Below are 13,629 nucleotides of genomic sequence, written 5' to 3' on the forward strand. Positions count from 1 at the left end.
GGTGGGATAGATATCTTTTCTACCCTGGACTGACAGTGGTGACCTTTAAAATCCCTTTTTACAGAGTATTTGAAGATCTGAAGTTGGAAGTTTCAAACTCAACGGATGAAGGGCTTATGCCCAAAACATTGACTCTCCTGCTCCTTAGATACTGCCTGACCTGCTGTGCTTTTCCAGCGCCACACTTTCTGACTCTGACTCTCCAGCGTCTGCAGTCCTCACTTTGATGTCAATGTCTGACAGTCACTCAATCCATCGGGACCACAACGGTTTTTGACTGTGATTTCTGTGAGAAGGAGCAAAGCTTTTTGGTTCCTGTTTGAGCACGTTTTCAGCATCAGTGGGACTGGATGAGAGACCCCACTGTCGCAGCGCACTGAGTGTGGAGCCTGAAACAGTTATACGGCCTGGGAAGGGGACTTCACGGTGGGGAGGGGCTCCACATGTGTTTGTGTGTGGCTGAAGCTTAGACCATGGAGAAACCCAAGGAATCTCGCCGCATAGAGGAACCGTGGAAGTGGGGTGACTGCGGGAAAGGCTTCTGTTTCCCATCTGCCCTGGAGACTCAGAGACGCAGTCACACCGGGGAGAGGCTGTTCCCCTGCCCTGAGTGCGGGAAGGGCTTCATCAATTCCTCCCACCTGCTGACACAGCAGCAGATTCCCACTGGGGAGAGGCCATTCACCTGCCCCGTATGTGGGAAACATTCAGTCAGGTGGGCAACTTGCACAAACACCAGCGGGTCCACACCAGAGAGAAGCCCTTCAGCTGCCCCAAGTGAGGGAAGAGCTTCACCTGCTCCTCCCACCTGCAGAGGCACCAGTGAGTTCACGTGCTATCGCAGGGGGATTGAAGGAGCAACGGTTGAGTGCCATTATCGATTGGACTATCAACCCAGTTCCAGGGACTCCTGGGTTTGAATCCCACTGTGGCAGATGGTGGAATTGGAATTCGGTCAGAAATCTGGAGTTCAGAATCTAACGGTGAAACCACTTTCGGGGGAGTGGGTTTGGAGAAACCCCCATCTGATTCACTCACGTCCTTTTGTTTTTGGGAAGGAAACTGTCGTTGTGGGAAATAATTCACTCAGTCGTCCCAGCTGCACCCTTTACCCGGTCTGGCCTACACGTGACTCCAGACCCACACCAGTCTGGTTGACTCTACACTGCCCCTTCCTGGCGAATGAGTGGGGAGAAAATTACTTGGAAACAGGGTCTGGGTTGAAATTGCTGAGTGAGGCAACACTTCCCACAGGTTAAGGCTGTACCAAGGATCCAATTACAAAGGGACAACTTGGTGGTGACCAATAGTAAAGGAGTTGGGGGGAGTGTGTGCACTTTGAGCTTGAGCTGTTTAAAAAATATAACCTACTTTTTCTACACCTTTTTGCTGGGGGGATCTGAAGCTGTAACTTACCGCCGGGCTCAGACTCTTATTGAAAGCTGAGTTCATCTGATTTCTGAACAGCAGTAAAGTGGATGGTTATGGGGGAAGGCAAGAAAATGATTTTAAGACAAGTACATAACTGTTCAAGTCAGACAGCACAGAAACACGATTAGAGTGGTGCTGGAAAAGCACAGCAGGTCAAGCAGCATCCGAGGAGCAGGAAAATTTACGCTTTGGGCAGGAGCCCCTCCTGCCCAAAATGTTGATTTTCCTGCCCCTCGGATGCTGCCTGACCTGCTGTGCTTTTCCAGCACCACACTAATCGTGGCTCTGATCTCCAGCATGTGCAGTTCTCACTTTCGCCGAGCACAGAAACAGACCCTTCAGCCCAACTAGTCCATGCTGACTATATTCACAAACTAAACCAATCCCACCTGCCTGTCTTTGGCCCGTATCCCTCCGAACCTTTCCTATTCATGTACTTCTCCAAATGTATTTTAAATGTTCACCTCACCTATACCCCTCATGATTTTATAAATCTCTGTAAGGTCACCTGTGCTCCAGTGAGAGTAGTCCCAGCCTCTGCACCCCTATGTAGGGAGATCCATATCCATTTATGATCTGTTCAATGCTGGTGCAGGCTTGAAAGACCAAATGGCCTACTCCTGCTCCCAATTCTCACTCTGTGTCCAGGACAGCAAGAGACCATCAGACAGAGGAGCAGAAACACGACCTCCCAACTCCTGTACTCCTGGAGGGCAAAAAGAAGATGTAGCTTTGGCAAATATGGTGAAGGAGAATCCAAAGGATTTTTACAAATATATTAAGGGCAAAAGGGTAACTAGGGAGAGAATAGGGCCCCTCCAAGATCAGCAAGGTGGCCTTTCTGTGGAGCTGCAGGAGATGGGGGAGATACTAAACGAGTATTGTGCATCAGTGTTTACTGTGGAGAAGGACATAGAAGATATAGAATGTAGTCAAATAGATGGTGACAACTTGAAAAATGTTCATATTACAGAGGATGTGGTGCTGGATATCTTGAAACGCATAAATCCCCAGGACCTGATCATGTGTAACCTAGAACTCTGTGGGAAGCGAGGGAAGTTGCTGAGATATTTGTATCATTGATAGTCACAGGTGAGGTGCCAGAAGACTGAGGTTGGCTAACGTGGTGCCACTGTTTAAGAAGGGCAGTAAGGACAAGCCAGGGAACTATAGACCAATAAGCCTGATGTCTGTGGTGGGCAAGTTGTTGGAAAGAATCCTGAGGGACAGTATTTATACATTTGGAAAGGCAAGGACTGATTAGGGATAGTCAACATGGCTTTGCGTGTGGGAAATCATGTCTCACAAACTTGATTGAGTTTTTTGAAGAAGTAACAAAGAGGCATGATCTATGTGGACTTCAGTAAGGTGTTCGAGGTTAGATCTCATAGAACACAAGGAGGACTTGCTCAAAGGTCGAAGACAGAGGGTGATGGTGGAGGGTAGATTTTCAGACTTGAGGACTGTGACTAGTGGAGTGCCACAAGGATCGGTGCTGGATTCACTACTTTTCATAATTTACATAAATTATTTTGATGTGAACATAGGAGGTACAGTTAGTGAGTTTGCAGATGACACCAAAATTGGAGGTGTAGTAGACAGCAAGCAAGGTTACCTCAGATTTACAACAGGATCTTGGTCAGATGGGCCAGTGGCTGAGGAGTGGCAGATGGAGTTCAATTTAGATAAATGAGAGGGGCTGCATTTTGGAAAAGCAACTCAGAGCAGGACATGTACATTCAATGGGAAGGTCCAGGGGAGTGTTGCTGAACAAGGAGACCTTGGAGTGTAGATTCATAGCTCCTTAAAAGTGGAGTTGCAGGTAGATAGGATAGTGAAGAAGGTTTGCTTTCCTTTATTGGTCAGAGCATTGAGTACAGGAGTTGGGAGGTCATGTTTCAGCTGTATCACACCTCGGTTAGGTCACTTGTAGAATATTGCGTGCAGTTCTGGTCTCCTTCCTTTTGGAAGGATGTTGTGAAACTTGAAAGGGTTCAGAAAAGATGAACAAGGATATTGCCAGAGTTGGAGGGTTTGAGCTATAGGGAGAGGCTGAAGAGGATGGAGCTATTTTCTCTGAAGCATCAGAGGCTAAGGGGTAACTGTGCAGAAGTTTATAAAATCATGGACAGCGTAAATTAGACAAAGTCTTTTCCTGGGGCGGGGGAGTCGAGAACTAGAGGATATTAGTTTAGTGTGAGGGGGCAAAGATGTAAAGTCCCCCACCATAACCACCGTATTATTCTTACTGATAACTGAAATCTCCTTACAAATCTGTTTCTCAATTTCCCGCTGACTCTTAGGGGGGGTATATAATACCATCCCAATAAGGTGATTATCCCGTTCTTATTTCTCAGTTCCACCCAAATAACTTTCCTGGATGTATTCCCAAGAATATCCTGCTTAAATACAGCTGTAATACCAACCCTTATCAAAACACCACTCCCCACCTCGCTCGCCCCCTTTTCTATCCTTCCTGTAGCATTTGTATTGTGGAACATTAAGCTGCCAGTCCTGTCCATCCCTGAGCCATGTTTCTGTGATTGTTGTCATATCCCATACCCTGACTTCATCTGCATTTCATGTTCGGCCTCTTGCATTGAAGTAAATTCAGTTTAATTTACCAATCCTAACTTGTTCTCTGCTTTGTCCCTGCCTACCCTGACTGCTTGACTCACTCCTTTTCCCAATTGTACCCATCTCAGATTGATCTCTTTCCTCACTATTCCCACCTTACTAGTTTTAAACCTCCTGAGCAGCTCTCGCAAATCTCCCTGTCAGTATATTAGTCCCCTTCCAATTCAGGTGCAATCCGTCCTTCTTGTACAGGTCACTTCTACCCCAGAAGAGATTCCAACAATCCAAAAATGTGAGCCCTTCTCCCCTCCACAAGCTCTTCAGTCATACATTCATCTTCTCTATCCTCCTATTCCTACCTTCACTAGCTTATAGCACTGAGAGTAACCCAGATATTATGACCCTTGAGGACCTTCTTATTTCAATTCCTGCCTAATTTTCTTTGACCCTTCAGAATCTCATCTTTTTCCCTTCCGATGTCATTGGTTCCAGTGTGTACAATGACCCTCTCCCCTTTTGGAACATTCTGCACCCTCTCTGAGACATCCTTGATCCTGGCACGAGGGAGGCAACACACCATTCTGATTATTCCCTGCTGGCTGCAGAAATGTCTGTCTGTGCATCTGACTAGAGGGTCCCCTGTCTCAATCGAACACTTGGACACCAGCATACCCCTCATCACATTAGAGCCTGTCTCAATACCAGAAACTTGGCTGTTCATGCTACGTTCCCCTGGGAGTCCATCACCCCATACATTTTCCAAAACAGCATACTTGTTTGAAATGGGGATAGCCACAGAAGATTCCTGCACTACCTGTTTACCTCTCCTACCTTTCCTGGTGTTACTCCATCTATCTGATTGTATCTGCAGCTTTTCTCCCTTCCTATAACTATCTATCACACCCCCTAGCTCTTGTAAATTCCTCATTGTCGCTCCAACAGATCCAGTCGATCTGATAGGATTCGTGACCAAGGACACTTGCTGCAGGTAATCCTCAGTAAGGTGGAAACTCTCCCTAATCTCCCATTTCCGACAGGAAGGGCGTATCTCTATATTAAAGGTCATCTTTGCTCAACCAAAATCTACAGACCCAGAAAATAACACTGTCTTTTTGCTCTTAAAAAGAAGTGCTCCAGGCTAAGTTAGCACTTATCACTTATACTTTTAAAATTTTAATCAAGAGATATTTTAATAAAACATTATAATCAAGAAAGGACCCATTCTGCTCACTTCTGAACAGGCTGAAAATTGAATAAAAAAAACTACATTCGAACCCAAAAGACACCCAACTTTGAGGTGGCTGGGGGCGGGGCAAAACTATCGCCCCGCCCCCTATTGTTTCCGAATCCTTGGAGGACTCCTCCAACCACGCCCCCTGAGCTGACGCTAACGTCACTCACCAGGACCCCGCCCCCTCTCCGAACTGGCGCACGCGCAGTGTAGCTCCCGCAGCGGGACGGGCGGCAGTGTGACTGATGGCGCCGGCGGCCGAAGGAACAAGGACAGAAACCGCTGGGAAAGGCTGAGCGGGTCCGCGGGGGAATCCTTCTTCAGAACACGGACAGGTCTCAGAAACATCCCGGGGGAGGTCGCCAAGTGAGACAGGGTAGGATTGGGAACCGCGGGAGGAAGGAGGCGGGGGAGGGGGAGGTTTATAAACTCCTGGGGGAGGCCTGAGGCCTCCAATAAAAGCCCCACAGGCCCAGTGTTTACTTCACCAGCGAAGGACCCCTCGGGTTGCCCGGGCAACCGGCGGCCATCTTTGTGAAGGTCAGGCGGAAGTTGCTTTCGGGTCTGGAGCGCCCGGCGGCCATCTTTGTGAAGGTCAGGCGGAAGTTGCCTTCGGGCCTGGAGCGCCCGGCGGCCATCTTTGTGAAGGTCAGGCGGAGGTTGTCTTTGGGCCGGCGTCGCGGGCGGCCATCTTGGTGAAGGCGTCGTCCGCTGTCATTTCCGGGAGAGGATTCCAACCTCGGGGGCAGCCTTTGTGTCAACTAGAATTTCCTGATTTCACTCTGGGAGACCTGGCCCTGAGCTTGGTCTGTGTGTGCCCTTAAAACAGGAAAAGGAAGTGGGAGAGAGAGGTCCAGGGGAGAAAAAAAAACACTTAGATGGGCTGTGAATTTGAGGTGAATTAATGTGATAATCTGTGGCACTGGAACAGAATGTGGGTCCTTCCAAGGTGGCAGTGACCAGGAGAGCATTGACATGTTGATGTTAGTTACAGTTTGTAGACAAGAGAAAAGGGCGAACACCAGGAGTGGAGGAAAGACATGAGGATGGATTTGAACTTCAATACAGGGGGAGGGATCATGTGTAGGATTCAAATTGAATTCAAATTGAATAGGAAAAGTGTTCTGTAGGAAGTCGAACTGTCCCCTCAGTTGTTTTTTTAATCTTTTTTTTATATTAGATTAGATTACTTACAGTGTGGAAACAGGACCTTCGGCCCGACAAGTCCACACCGCCCCGCCGAAGCGTAACCCACCCATACCCCTACATCTACATCTACATCTACCCCTTACCTAACACTACGGGCAATTTAGCATGACCAATTCACCTGGCCTGCACATCTTTGGACTGTGGGAGGAAACCGGAGCACCCGGAGGAAACCCACGCAGACACGGGGAGAACATGCAAACTCCACACAGTCAGTCGGGGAATTGATCCCGGGTCTCTGGCGCTGTGAGGCAGCAGTGCTCACCACTGTGCCACCGTGACGCCCTAATCTTGTGCTCACAGTGATGTCTTTTGTACATTTCTTTTACAGGATGACGCAAGTTTCAGATGGGAAACTCAAGACAAACATCATAGCATGGAAACAGACCCTTCAGTCCAACTCATCCATGCTGACCAGATATCCCAACCTAATTTAAATCCACTTGCCAGCAACTAGCCCATATCCCTCTGAACCCTGCCTATTCATATACCCATCCAGATGCCTTTTACATGTTGCAATTGTACTAGCCTCTACCACTTCCTCTGGCAGCTCATTCCACACACGCACCATCCTCTGAGTGAAAAGGTTGTCCCTTGGGTCTCTTTTATATCTTTCCCCTCTCACCCTAAGCCTATGCCCTTTAGTTCTGGACGTCCCCCACCCCAGGGAAAAGACTTTGTCTATTTATCCTATCCATGCCCCTTATGATTTTATAAACCTCTATAAGGTCATCCTCCAACGCTTCAGAGAAAACAGCCCCAGCCTATTCAACTTCTCCCTATAGCTCAAATCCTCCAACCCTGGCAACATTTTTGTAAACCTTTTCTGAACCCTTTCAAGTTTCACAACATCCTTCCGATAGGAAGGAGACCAGAATTGCATGCGATATTCCACCAGTGGCCTAACCAGTGTCCTGTACAGCCACAACATGACGTCCTAACTCCAGTAATTAATATTCCGACTAATAAAGGAAAGCATACCAAACACACTCACTATCCTATCTACTTGCAACTCCACTTTCAAGGAGCTAAGCACCTGAACTCCAAGGTCACTTTGTTCAGCAACACTCCCTGGGACCTTACCATTACGTGTATAAGTCCTGCTAAGGTCAGCTCAAGATTTGACATTTGGATGACTTGGGCCATAGTCTGGGGTTTGGATCACCAGGTGCTGGGGATTTGTAAACTTTTAATCCCATCAATTTCCCCAACACCATTAGTTAGAGTGGAGTGAGATGGTGCTTTCAGTTTTGTGGAATAAAAAGAAAGGATTCCGTAGAAAGTAGAATTTCTACCCTGGACTGACAGTGATGACCTTTGTCATCTCTTTTTACAGAGTATTTGAGGATCTGAAGACGGAAATTTCAAGATCAACAGATGAAGGGCTTATGCCCGAAACGTTGACTCTCCTGCTCCTCGGATGCTGCCTGACCTGCTGTGCTTTTCCAGCGCCACACATTTCGACTCTGACTCTCCAGCGTCTGCAGTCCTCACTTTGACTTCAATGTCTGACAGTCACTCAGTCCATCGGGACCGCAACAGTTTACAACTGAGTCTGTGAGAAGAAGGAAAGCATTTTGGTTCCTGTTTGGGTAGGTTTACAGCATCAGTGGGACTGGATGAGAGACCCCACTGTCGCAGCACATTGATTGTGGGGCGTGTAGCAGCTATACGGCCTGGGAAGAGGAATTCACGACGTGAATTCACGACGTGGAGAGCGTCTACACGTGTTTGTGCGCGGCTGAAGCTTCGGCCATGGAGAAACCCGAGGAATCCCGCCCCGTGGAGAAACCGTGGAAGTGTGGTGACTGTGGGAAAGGCTTCCGTGCTCCGTCTGCCCTGGAGATTCATCGGCGCAGTCACACCGGAGAGAGGCCGTTCTCCTGCCCTGAGTGCGGGAAGGCCTTCAGCAACTCCTCCGCCCTACAGGCCCACCAGCAGGTCCACACGGGGGAGAGGCCGTTCCCCTGCACCGAGTGCGGGAAGATCTTTAGCAATTCCTCCATCCTACTGAAGCACCGGCGGGTCCACACGGGGGAGAGGCCCTTCAGCTGCCCTGAGTGTGGGAAGACCTTTACACAGGCGTCTATCCTGGTGACCCACCAGCGGATCCACACTGGGGAGAGGCCCTTCTCCTGCCCTGAATGTGGGAAGGGATTCAGTCAGGTGGGCAACTTGCGTACGCACCAGCGGGTCCACACGGGGGAGAAGCCCTTCACCTGCCCTGAATGTGGCAAGGCCTTCAGCTATTCCTCGGACCTGCTGAAGCATCAGCGCGTCCACACCGGGGAGAGGCCCTTCAGTTGCCCCGAGTGCGGGAAGGGCTTCAGCGATTCCTCCGACCTGCAGAAGCACCAGCGGGTCCACACGGGGCAGAAGCCCTTCAGCTGCCCTGAGTGCGGGAAGGCCTTCAGCGATTCCTCTGCCCTGGTGAAGCACCGGCGAGTCCACACGGGGGAGAGGCCCTTCAGCTGCCCCGAGTGTGGGAAAAGCTTTGCCCGGGCCTCCAACCTGCTGACCCACCGGCGGATCCACACGGGGGAGAGGCCCTTCAGCTGCCCCGAATGTGGGAAGGGCTTCACCCGCTCCTCCCACCTCCGGAGCCACCAGCGCGTTCACGTACCATCGCAGGGGAAATTGAAGGAGTGACGGCCGAGTGCCATTATCGACTGGACTATCAACCCGGTTCTGGGGACTCCCGGCTTCACTTCCCACCGTGACAGATGGTGGAATTGGAATTTGGTCAGAAATCTGGAGTTCAGAATCTAACGGTGAAACCATTTTAGGGGTGTGGGGGTGGAGAAACCCCCATTGGATTCACTCAGTCGTCCCAGCTGCATCCTTTACCCTGTCTGGCCTGTACGTGACTCCAGACCCACAGCAGTGCGACTGATCTAGCAAATGGGTGAGGAGGAACTTACTTGGATACATGTCATGGTTGAAATTGCTGAGTGAGGCAACACTTCCTCCGGGTTATGGTTGGACCGAGGATCCAATTACAAAGAGACAACTCCGTGCTGACCAATATTAAAGGGAGGGGGGGGGGGATGTCTGTGTGCACTTTGATCTTGAGGTGTTTTTTTTAAATCTGCTCTGTTTTCTCTGTCTGTTTGCTGGGGAGAATCTGAAGCTGTAACAAAGTTGGGTCACAATAAAGGTTACCTGAGCTTACCCCCTCTGGCTCAGACTCTCATTGAAAGCTTTGAGCTCCAAGAGGTTTTTGTTTTAAAGCTGCTCATTTCTTTCAGCCTCCTGCACTAAGCTTCCAATGTCATGTATCAGATGGAGCAGTGAATGAGCAGCCAGTATCGTGAGAATTTTTTCAGGAGTGCAGAGTGCGCCATGTCATCGGCATTGTAAGGTTTCCTGGCAGCACCAGGAGCTGTGGGCTGTGTTCACTGGAAACGATGTGGAAGGGCCGGCGTTGGACTGGAGTGGATAAAGTGAAAAAATCTCACAGCACCAGGTTATCATCTAACAGATTTCTTTGGAAGCACTAGCTTTCGGACTGCTGCTCCTTCATCGGGTAGCGATGGAGCAGGAACATATAGCAACCGATCACAGTGTTATACTACTGATAGGATATATTGAGCAAATCAAGATTCTGGTTTAGTCTTTCATCTTCTAGAATGGGTTGCGGGTTTTGGTTCATTAATATGTAAAGCTTAGAAGTACTTTTGAGTCACATTCTTGAGATGACTTAAGGTTTTATGGAAATCAGTGACATCTCAGCTCAGTATATGAAGGCTGTGAGGTTTGACTCTGTCAGTATCCCAATCTTGAATCAGACTGGTTCCATTTCCAAAGTAGGAATTTATAAAATATTACATGGATTGACTGCCTACAGACTGTGCTTTTTTGATCAAAATTGAATGTATCTGCGAATGCAAACTTACCCCATAGACCTGTGTGTGTCTGTGCATGCATTAGAGAGTGTGTGTGTGCGTGTGTATGTGACTGTGTGTGAGAGTTTGCCTCAGAGTATATGTTTGCCTTTGTGCCTGCTTGGTCATGTATGAGTGTGATGGAGTATAAGCCTGTGAGAATGTTGGGTGCTATGTGTCTGTGTACGAGAGAGGTTTAGATGAAAGTGAGGAATTGCATTTTGCTTTAAAAAAAGGGGGAGGACTTGTAGCAGTTAGTGGCAGGGCCCTGGGTTATGTTGTCGAACAGAGACATGGGGGTGTGGTTCAGGTACATAGTTCTTTGAAAGTTGCATCACCGGTAGACAGAGTGGTTAAGAGTTGTTTAGCCCACTTACCTTCATTGTTCACACCGTTGAATGTTGGAGTTGGGACATCATTTTGAAATTGTACAGGATGTTGGTGAGGCCACTTTTAGAACAGTGAGTACAGTTCTGGTCGCCCTGTTATAGGAAGATTACGATTAGAGAAGATTCGGTAAAGATTTACCAGGATGTTGCCAGGTCTGAAGTGTTTGAGTTATAAGGAGAGGCTGAGACTTCATTCACTGGAGTGGAGGAGGTTGAGGGGTGACCTTATTGAGATTTGTGAAATCATCAGGGGTGTAGGCAAAGTGACTGGCAAAAATAGTGAGGAGCATGTTTGGTCAGGTCGAGTCACGGGGAAAAATAAATATTGGCTCTACCGTCTCTTTTTCTCCTATTGGCATTTGGACACTTAAATTTGTCAGTAATTGCAGCATTGCCACAGAGTGTACAGCGCATGCTCCTCGGTGTCAGCAAGAACGGCGGAAGCCTTCGAGGACCGGAAGTAGGGTAGTCCTCCTGCCAATGAGAATGTCCACTATTGTCTGAATGCGGAAGTTGTCCTTTGAGCTTCTGATGCTGCTGCACCTCTGTCTCTGAATGAAGATTGAGCTTCACTCCAGACTGCAACTTCCTTCCTCTGTTTAACATTGTGAGTACGGGACTCTCTTTTCTCACCCTCTTTTCCATTTCTTTATTTCATTGTGGGCTTCAATTCTTGACTCGCACCAACTGAATGTGTAAAGGCAGTGAATCCAGGGAGGAGCAGACTCAGGAAATGTTGATCCAGGTCTGTGTCTCAATTGGCAAAAACAGTCCCACGGTGTGAAGTTATAGCCTTTGCTGTGGGGGAAAAAAACAGCAGAAAGGAAGTGCATTGTTTAAATGGTGATATATTGGGATGGGGGGGGAAAGTGAGGACTGCAGGTGTTGAAGATCAGAGTCAAAAAGTGTGGCACTGGAAAAGCACAGCAAGTCACGCAGCTTCCAAGGAGCAGGAGAGTCGACGTTTTGGGCCCTTCATCAGGAATACCGTGTGGATGTACAAAGGGGCCTCAGCGTCCTCCTACACCAGTCACTGCCTGTTGTCAGACAGGTGCAGTAAGCAATCAGCAAGGTAAGTGTTATCATTAGCAAGAGGAATTGAGTTCAGAAGTGGGGATGCCTTCCTGCAGTTCGGGGGGGTGGGGGGGTGTCATTGAATATATTCAAGGCTGAACTCATCTGATTTTTGAACAACAAAGAGGTGGATGTTTCTGGGGGAGGGCAAGAAAATGGTTTCAAGACCAGTATAGAACAGTTACAGAGTCGGACAGCACAGAAACAGACCCTTCAGCCCAACTAGTCCATGCTGACTATATTCACAATCTAAACTAGTCCCACCTGCCTGTGTTTGGCCCATATCCCCCTGAACCTTTCCTATTCATGTACTTATCCAAACATCTTTTAAACGTTGTTACTGCACCTGCATCCACCATTTCCTCTGGACATTCATTCCACACACAAACCACTCTTTCAAAGGAACAAGGTGCTCCTCATATCTTTTTTAAAATCTTTCTCCTCTCACCTTAAAAATTTGCTCCTAATCTTGAAACGACACCTGCCATTCACCTCATCTATGCCCCTCATGATTTTATAATTCTCTATAATGTCGCATCTCAACCTCCTGTGTTCCATTGAAACCATCCCAGCCTATCCACCGAGATGTAGGTAGATTAATATCCAGTTATGATCTGTTCAAAGCTGGTGCAGGCTCAAAAGACCAACTGACCTACTCCTGCTCCCAACTCTCTCTCACTATGTCCAGGACAGTAAGAGACCATAAGACAGGAGCAGACATTTTGGCCATTCACCACATCAGATCTGCTCATACCATTTCAGTTGTGGCTGATCAGTTTGTCAACCCCATTCACCTGCTTTCTCCCAATACCTCTCGATCCCCCTTGATACTCAAGAACCTATCTATCTCCGTTTTAAATATCCTCAGTGACCTGGCCTCCACAGCCTCCTGTGTCAAGGAATTCCATAGATTCACCACTCTCTGGCTGAAGTTTTTCCTTTTCTCCATTCCAAAAGGTCCTCTGTTCCTAGTCTCTCTTACCGATTGAAACATCTTCCCAATGTCCAGGTCGTTCAGTATTACCACCACCCCCCCCCCCCCCCCCCCCCCCGGTGAATGTGGGCCTGATAATCAGCATGAACCAGACCCTTCAGGATGAGGTACAGCAGGGATTAGGGTCAGCAAACTGAGAATGGAGGGAGAGTGTGTGGGATGGAGATTTTCAGCTTCTCTGGAATAAGGGAGGAAAGAGATATAAATCAGAATTGATCGGATGGGCTGATCGGCCTAAGAGTGGCAGGTGGAGTTTAATTCAGAGAAATGTGAGGTTTGCATTTTGGTCAAGCAATCCAGGCAGGATTGACACAGTTAAGGGGAGTGTTGCAGAACAAAGAGACCTTGGTATGCTTTCCTTTATTGGTCAGAGCATTGAGTACAGGATTTGGGAAGTCCTGTTGCGGCTGTGCAGGACATGTGGTTAGGCCACTTTTGGAATCCTGCATTCAGTTCTGGTCTCCCTGCAATAGGAAAGATGTTGTGAAACTTTGAAAGGGGTGGGAAAACTTTTATAAGGCTTGTTGGCAGAGTTGGAATGTTTTGAGGTACAGGGAGAGGCTGATAGGCCAGGGAGCATCAGAGGCTGAGGGCTGACCTTATAAAAGTACAGAAGGGGCATGGATCAGGACAAGGTCTTTTCCCCAGGGTAGGGGAGTCCAGAACTAGAAGAACATAGGTTTAAGGTGAATGGGGAAAGGGAAGTGAGCAGAAACTTTTTCACGCAGAGGGTGGCGGATGTATGGAATGTGCTGCCAGAGGAAATGGTGGAGCCTGCCATAATGACACAATATAAAAGGCATCTGGGTATATGAATAGCAAGGGTTTAGAGGGATATGGGCC

The 13,629-nt window shown here is 48.3% G+C and overlaps 1 protein-coding gene across 3 annotated transcripts; it reads left to right on the top strand.

Moving 5' to 3' along the window:
- Positions 1–5,446: 5,446 nt before the first annotated feature.
- On the top strand, positions 5,447–9,616 carry LOC140460760 (uncharacterized). Of its 3 annotated transcripts, none has more exons than XM_072555429.1 (2): positions 5,447–5,615; positions 7,782–9,616. In XM_072555429.1, exon 2 carries the CDS (start codon positions 8,201–8,203, stop codon positions 9,092–9,094), a length of 894 nt encoding a protein of 297 aa, XP_072411530.1. In that variant the 5' UTR covers positions 5,447–5,615; positions 7,782–8,200; the 3' UTR covers positions 9,095–9,616. The 3 variants fall into 3 exon arrangements, with proteins under 3 accessions (XP_072411530.1, XP_072411532.1, XP_072411531.1); XM_072555431.1 differs by having other exon boundaries at positions 5,468–5,574; XM_072555430.1 differs by lacking the exon at positions 5,447–5,615 and adding an exon at positions 5,743–6,135.
- The last annotated feature ends 4,013 nt before the right edge of the window (positions 9,617–13,629 follow it).

This window comes from Chiloscyllium punctatum, chromosome 36, assembly GCF_047496795.1.
Source record: "Chiloscyllium punctatum isolate Juve2018m chromosome 36, sChiPun1.3, whole genome shotgun sequence".
NCBI lineage: Eukaryota > Metazoa > Chordata > Chondrichthyes > Orectolobiformes > Hemiscylliidae > Chiloscyllium > Chiloscyllium punctatum.

Excerpts from the sequence above, each read along its gene's own strand:
- LOC140460760 (XM_072555429.1), top strand. The coding sequence starts at position 8,201 with ATGGAGAAACCCGAGGAATCCCGCCCCGTGGAGAAACCGTGGAAGTGT.